This window comes from Mya arenaria, chromosome 4, assembly GCF_026914265.1.
Source record: "Mya arenaria isolate MELC-2E11 chromosome 4, ASM2691426v1".
Classification (NCBI taxonomy): Eukaryota; Metazoa; Mollusca; class Bivalvia; order Myida; family Myidae; genus Mya; species Mya arenaria.
Window position 1 is genome coordinate 72,055,553 of NC_069125.1, and position 7,844 is coordinate 72,063,396.

Genomic DNA, 7,844 nt, shown 5'->3' on the forward strand with positions numbered 1-7,844 from the left:
ATGTTTGCTATCAGTCGTTGAAGAAATACAGCATGGAAGGTAATTTCGAAAATCGTAATATCCCTTCATGTTATACAGTACTTGACTGTATTGTAATGTAGAGCTTTTTATTGACCAATTCCTGAGCATGTCTTAATTAAAATGACCGTTAACAATGAAAAATGGTACAGTAACGTTTTGTTTTTTCTTCATTACTGTATCAGGTATGATGCGTAAATGTATCTTATTGCATATTAAACATTATTTTCAATTAATTAAAGTTCTTTCCCTCAGGGTCCTCTTACTTTCACAATATCCGTTCTGTTATTCCTGTCATCCTGTTATTTAACATTATCATTAAAACTGCCTAAATTTTCTTTTCGGTGAAAAGTAAATTACACTTGTTTTCGTCTATTCCAAGATGTCTCTAGTATCGAGATCAAGCTTTCGGGCATTTCAAGCTCGATTGATCCGAGAACATGTCAAACGTTCCCAAACTAAGCGGTTTTCTACCGGCAATAGGCTTGGTAATGCACAACAACCACTTAATGAATACCAACAACACATGTGTAAGTCTCGTTATTTCGATTGACCTTCATTGGAAAATTGGTGGGTGGGGAATCACGTCCACTTATTTTGTCTTAAATGCACATTTATTGTCTACAGTTTGGTGTCCTTTTACTGATATCCACATATGCCAACTTGAATCTGTCCAAGCATGACTATTGACTAGTCAAAATAATTGTACTTTGACAGATTTTTTTAGATTTTTGATATGGCAAATCCTTCACGTACAAATTGTTTAGTATCAAAAGTGGGTAGTTGTTCTGATCAGAATTCCGGATTAAAGCATATAGCTGCTATAAAATATCACAAAAACAAGAAATATTACCAGATAATGTTATTTTATATTTGTTCCATACACAAAAAATAAATATCCAACTTATAATTATGAGGTTGACAGCTTTTCTTTATTTCATTTTGTCAAAACATAACGATATATACATGAAGGGCACCTGCAAGGCTTCAGGGCACAGTTTTAAATTGCTCGGAACATTTCGGCCATGGCCAAGTTGTTACGATTGTATAACGAGGTCTATCTCGAAGCTTTGTCGGAGGAGGCTGAGTTATTACGATTGTATTGAGTTGTTCCCCTTCGCATAATTGTTGTCTGTGTCAGTCAACTTTCGTTTGATTGGAAAGGTAAACAACTTGTTTTAATGCATTAAATGCTTGTTTAGTGCAAAATAACATTTCACTTACATGGTAAAATATTTATATAACTCTTTATGATCAATTTCAACCATAAAATACTTCACTTAAAACAATTTCAATATTTTTAAAACACCCCTGTTTTTTGCACATTCCCGTTTAGACGTTAGGGATTGGAAGAATCCCGTATAACACGTCTATTATTTTAGACTAGACTATTGACAAACCGTCTCCGTGGCCTGGTGGTTAAGCTTCCGCCTACGGAGCGGGAGGTCGTGTGTTCGATCCCTGGCGCATCATACCAAAAGACGTTAAAAATTGGTACAAGTAGCTCCCTTGCCTGGTACTCGGCATTAAAAGGGTAGTGCTTGGAAAAGTGGTGTACTCAGTACTGGTTTAACCCAGGAAAGTTGTACCCCGTGTATCAGTGCTTTACACAGAGCACGTAAAAGAACCAAGGGGTCTCTTCGAAAAAAGAGCTAGGGTATCGCACCCCGACTTCTTTGTATCCCACCACTGTCTCTTCAGCGTGCTGTCCCTTCAGCAAAAACAAAGGACCCCATTGGAAATAAGTGCTTGCACTTTCACGGGTTATCCTTGACCGCAAGGTCTAAAGAAATATATACAAAGTGTCACAGACATGATGCAGACTACAGTGGCGTAGGCTTGATCATAGAAGAATAGATAACAGGCTTTCTCTTATGTTCAAAATAACACAACCTTTTAGCCATCCCCATCTCTGACTACCTTATCCCACTGACAAGACCATCTCAACATTATCACACCTCCTCTTACAATTTGTATCTGCCACCACCGACTGCTACAAATAATTATTCTTTCCAAGAGCTGTCTTCCATTGGAACAACCTCCCACCCAACATAGTGGCCTGCCCTGTCCTGGAGCAGTTTGATCAAGCTGTCAGTCAGACTTGGTTTGCTATTTAACCTAATCTGTACCTCCTATTTTTAACTTTGTTTTTAGAAGTTCTGTTTCTTTCACAACCTTAACAAGCTTTCTTGCAGGTTACCTCGCAAATGTCTAGGTCCCCAGTAGGGGTTTGACATAAATGGGAGATAGATACATCTTTCAGTTGCACACATTCATTCATGTTGCCTGTTTATGTTCATCTGAATGCTTTGTGTCAATTAATTATTATGTCCCCCTTGAAGAAGAGGGGGTATATTGCTGTGCACATGTTGGTCGGTCGGTGGGTCTGTCAGTCTGTGGGTCTCTTGGTCCGTGGGTAGACTGAAGCTTGTCCAAGTGATAACTTAATTATACCTGGACCTATTGTCAGCAAAAGTAACATGAAGGTTGGGCCTGACCAGTAGATGACCCCTATTGATTTTAGGGGTCAAAGGTCAAGGTCACAGTGACCTTTGACCCTTTAGCAACTAAGCGCGTCATAAGTTGTTCTCCGATAATCCCATTCACAGTGCTAAGCTCATCATATGTCGTTCTTGATAGTGACCCTGTTTACATCCTAGGTCATGTGCTTTATTGAACTCAATCAACCCATTTTCCCTATATCAAAGTTGTTGCAGCCTTGGTGTATGCCTATGAAAAACTTTATTAACATTAATTGTAGTTATGCTTGATTTTCCGCGATATAAATAGAACGACATGCGCAGTGATTCATAACAATAAAAGTGGCTTCCGACTCAGAAGACGACTATTACAATGACAGATTTGTTCACAATTTATTAGACAGTGACCATGATTCAGATGATCCTTTTGATGATTTCGACCCTGTTCAACCATGAAGAAACTGCAACATTCTTTTAGAGACGCCATTGTCGGTCTTTGGACCAGAAAACAATGTGGAGATTGAAGCTGACCAGGAAGCAGGGTGGACAGGAAATGAAACCTTTCCAACTGTCATGCCATTCAGTGGTGGAGGGACAATAAATGTTGATATGGACTCGCATAATCTCGTTGACTATATGAATGTTCATTGACAAAGATTTATTTGAAGTCATGTGTATAGAGACCAATGGGTTTGCAACAAACCGGATGGCAAACCAGGAACTGGCAACCCACAGGCGAATGAGGAATTCGGAGAATGTCACCCCTTTCAAAATGAAGGTATTCTTTTCCCTGGTCATTGCCATGGGACTAGTCTACAAGTATTGAACTTCAGATTATGTCACAGAGGCTCCATTCTTCTCCAGATCTATGTCAAGGGACAGGTTTGTGCCATTATATTTTATACACGTCTTTTTGATTCCAGATAATACAAATAGGAGCCAAAAACATTGGGGAAAAACACAAGTGATATGTTTTATCACAGTCTTTTTGTTGCTTTTTCATTGAAAAGAATTTCAACAATTATATAAGAGGTCAAGTAATGAGACAAACACACATGACAAACTATATTTCTATAAAAAAATAAACAAATGAATTCACAGATACGACCATCTGCAATATCCGTCCGTCTGAAAGAAAGTGTAAAGATACCTATGAAATAACAAATTGTTTTAGTACCTTACAATCAATGAACGTTATTTTCTGTTTTCAGACAACTGGGATGTAACCATGTTGGCAAACTTCCATGCGGCTAACACAGCAATGTTGGAAAAACGTGATTATCGCACTGGTGATAATGTCAGGAAACCAAAGTGCATTGTGGACTGTTGCAAACACATGGGTGGTGTGGATCTTTTGGACATTACAACTGCCTGACTAGAAAGTCAAAAAAATGGTGGAGAAAGTTTTTCTACCTAGTCAAAATGACTTTAGTCAACAGCTACATACTGTTACATACAGTTCAGATCTGCCATTGTCTGTTCTTTATTGGAAGAAGCTGGGGTTATAGTGTGTAGGTAGGTGAAAAGACGGCGACCAGTTTTTGGTGAAATCCCAACACGTATGGTGTCAATGTGCTTTCCAGAGTACATTCCAGCCAAGGAAAGTGCAAAACGAGTGAGGCCGCTACGCAACTGTGTGGTTTGTAACCCCGAGTAGAAGGATCAGGATGGACATAAGCGTGTCATGACATCAGTTGGTGTCCAGAGTGCCAGGTTGCACTTTGTGTGAACCAGTGCTTTAAGGACTATCATACCAACAAGAACTTCAAGTAAAGTAAAACAACTGATAATGTGAAAGGTACATTCCAAGGCCTCCGGCTGGAGTCAGTGGATGTTATTGTGGAGAAAATGTGTAAATAAAAGCATTCCAAACTTTCAAATGTATATAGGGGTGTTTAGTTTAACAATTTTCTATATATCAAATCATAATATGGTGAAAATGAACAGCTACATCAAAAATGGTCAAAAAAATAAACTTTTAGATTTCTTAAAAAAATGTCACACCTGATATTTACCTGTGCTGTTAAATGTCCTTTTCTATGGGTTTTTTTTGGTGTAAATTATTATGTTGTTTCCTTGTTTTCTTTAGATATACAAATAAATAAATGAAATCTAAGAAATTGCTTAATAACATTGTAGTTGAAAAATCTTACTTTCCTGACAATTAACTCACCTGAACAGGTAAAAATTGTCAAAGTGTGTCGTCAAAAACATGGTTCGAAAGAATGATCTTTTTCCTATTTTTAACCAGTATGTTAAAATATCAATAAATCAATAATTTGCTACTTAAACTTGCCAAATTCAAAGACTTATATTAAATGTACAATAATTCATTTTACTTAAAGACTGATTGAAATTGTGACCATGAAAGTAAAATTAACACCAGATTTTGATATGTTGAACTTCCAGGCTTTGTTTAACATCGGAAGTTTTCTTCAAAATTATGGAAGTTTTTGTACTTCCAACGAATCAATTTTGGAAGTTTTAATCCATCTGTAGCGAGAAATATACTTCCAAACTTCCTTTAATGGAAGCCCTGTGAATGCAAAAAGGTTGTCTGAGTTATAACTCGACAATGCCTCAAGCATGGCTCTCAAACTTGACTTTGAGGTTGGGTCTGACCAGTAGATGACCCCTATTGATTTTTGGTATTATCAGGTCAAAGGTCAAGGTCAAACTAACCTTGAACACAAACTGGTCAATTCCTGGACCTATGGTCATCAGACTTAACATGAAGCTTTGGCCTGACCAGTCAATGGCCCATATTGATTTTAGGGATAGTCAGGTCAAGGTCACAGTACCCTTGAATGCGAAAAGTGCCTTAAAGATTTAACAGGCCCAAGAAAGTTCTAAATTTTTACTTTACTCATTACTATGAATAGCCACCAATCAACCAAATTTAAAAATAATTGTTGCCATGTGACTACTTTGTCATTAATTAATTCAAATCTCTGATTGACACATGTTGTTGTTTTTTCACAGTAAAGGAGATCACTATGTACAAGCGGGTGTCGTACGGGTTCCTGTTCCCATTCCTTGCTCTGTACTCTTACTACATCGCAACCAATCATCATGACATCAAACCTCTACCGGACTATCCTTACTTCCGTATAAACACAAAGGTAACATTTTCAGTCACATTTGTCTATATTTACTTAACATGTCTTTATTATTATTTTGCTAAGTGATATTTGAATATCCAGCTATGTTTCTTTTAAAAATATTGGAACATGTACATACTCCACTGATGGAAATCCAATGGGTTTATTCTGACCAATTTTGGGCATAAGTTTGGCACAATTCCCACTACTATAACAAATTTTCCCCCTAAACGTGAAAATAGTATTCCCAATTTGTTTGTTTTAAAAAAAGGTATGGTGAAGAAACATTGGTGTATTCTGTTTTCATTAAAATTATCCCCCCCCTCCCAGGATTTTGGGAGGGGGGTATTGTTCTGGCGTTGTTTGTCTGTCACACTTTTCTCTGTCCGGAATCATTTTTTGGTAGGGATTGTGTACAAACTTGGTCAGAATGTTCCCCTTGATTAAATCTCAACAGCTTGACAATTTGTAATAGTGAGTCACATGAGCTCAAGAACTAGATCAAATCTTAGAAGAAGCTATGGAACAAACTAGAGGCATATATATATCGATACACTTTATACAATATTCATCTATTTCAAACAGTCGTAAAAAAACTTGTTTATCATATCCAACGTTTATAAGAGTCCATCACTCTGTAGCCATATTACATGTTTGAATATTTAACCAACACTTTATTTTCATTGTTCTACTTTGCCTAATCAGGCGTAAGATATCAATTCAACGATTATGCTTGTGTTTTAATATCTCATTCTATCCTTTCTGTCTATTTTTAAAGCATTGGTTTTCATTTCTAGGCAAAATGGAATTTAGTTTATAACTAAATGACACATTTTTCCCCACAAAGAAAGGCCCTGGCCTCATTCCTGGAAGAATTTTAAAAAGAGTATATAATTGTCTCAGTTGATAAATCATCAATGTGTTAAGATTTTTTAATAGATCATAATAAGATTTCCTATTGTGTGCCATTTCAACTCTTTTTTCTAACTGGTTTGTTGTTGTTGACAGCCTTTTCCCTGGGGTGATGGAAGGACGCCGCTGTTTAACTACAAGATCATAAAAGCAGGCAACCAAGAGCACTTTGGTCACCTCAAGACCCGCGAGGAGGAGGAGGAGGAATAAACAGACCGTGTAGAAATGTGTGATACACATAGTGGACTTGAACCTCAGAGTGGTCATTCTTAAATATTTGTAAACAGAAAAGTGATGAACATTAAAGGAAACTGGCTTTGAGTAACACCTTTTTTTCTTGATTGATAATCTGTTATATTAGTATTCTGAAATAAGTAAACATTATTTAGTGTGTTTAAAAATAAACAAACTGTAAAATGTATATTCATTGGTATTTCCATTTATGATTTGTAACTAGGCCCCAATTTCTCGAAACTTCTTAAATCCCTTATAACAGGATTAAGCTAATATCACTATTTTTGTTGTTCTATAAAATGTGTTATATTTACTTCTTCAAGAAATTTTAGAAACAATGTAGGAAACATCTGTATGATTATCATAATAAACCATTTTTCATTTATCAGAATCCATTTTCAGTATGTATTTTGGCTAATTGAAATAAGCGACTTAAGCTTGTTAGACCTAAGAAATTTCGAGAAATTGGGGCCAGGTTTTCACATAGTGAAACCTGGTTATTTAGGATGACGAACATCTTTGTTTCGGGCGAGCGGCTGGGTGGCCGGGCGGCGTCAAACTTGCCTATGAAACTGAATAACTTTAGTTAGGGTTGACATATCTTGACCCAACTTGTTATAAAGGAATAGTTTATGGAGACCTTCCATAGGATTGGGGTTGGGGTCCCTAGGGTCAAGGTCAAGGTCACTGTTACTAAAATAGAAAAACGGTTGAAACTGAATAACTTTGGGTTGACATATCTTGACCCAACTTGGTATAAAGGATGAGTTTATGGAGACCATTCATGGGATTACGTTTTGGGTTCCTAGGGTCAAGGTCAAGGTCACCGTTAATAAAAATAGAAAAAAGGTTGAAACTGAATAACTTTTGTTAGGGTTGACATATCTTGACCCAACTTAGTATAAAGGAAGAGTTTATGGAGACCTTTCATGGGATTGCGTATGGGGTCCCTAGGGGTCAAGGTCACTGTTACTAAAAATAGAAAAATGTTTGAAACTGAAAAACCTAAGTTAGGGTTGATTTATCTTAACCCAACTTGGTATACAAAAAAGAGTTTATGGAGACCTTTCATGGGATTGGGGTCCCTAGAGTCAAGGTC

The 7,844-nt window shown here is 36.9% G+C and overlaps 1 protein-coding gene across 1 annotated transcript; it reads left to right on the top strand.

The window, feature by feature from the left end:
* Positions 1-366: 366 nt before the first annotated feature.
* On the top strand, positions 367-6,932 carry LOC128230037 (cytochrome c oxidase subunit 6A1, mitochondrial-like). Its single transcript, XM_052942020.1, has 3 exons — positions 367-548; positions 5,481-5,620; positions 6,608-6,932. Exons 1-3 carry the CDS (start codon positions 401-403, stop codon positions 6,719-6,721), a joined length of 402 nt encoding a protein of 133 aa, XP_052797980.1. The 5' UTR covers positions 367-400; the 3' UTR covers positions 6,722-6,932.
* The last annotated feature ends 912 nt before the right edge of the window (positions 6,933-7,844 follow it).

Excerpts from the sequence above, each read along its gene's own strand:
- LOC128230037 (XM_052942020.1), top strand. The coding sequence starts at position 401 with ATGTCTCTAGTATCGAGATCAAGCTTTCGGGCATTTCAAGCTCGATTG. Across the intron at positions 549-5,480 it reads TGAATACCAACAACACATGT|TAAAGGAGATCACTATGTAC; the intron begins GTAAGTCTCGTT and ends GTTTTTTCACAG. Across the intron at positions 5,621-6,607 it reads ACTTCCGTATAAACACAAAG|CCTTTTCCCTGGGGTGATGG; the intron begins GTAACATTTTCA and ends TGTTGTTGACAG.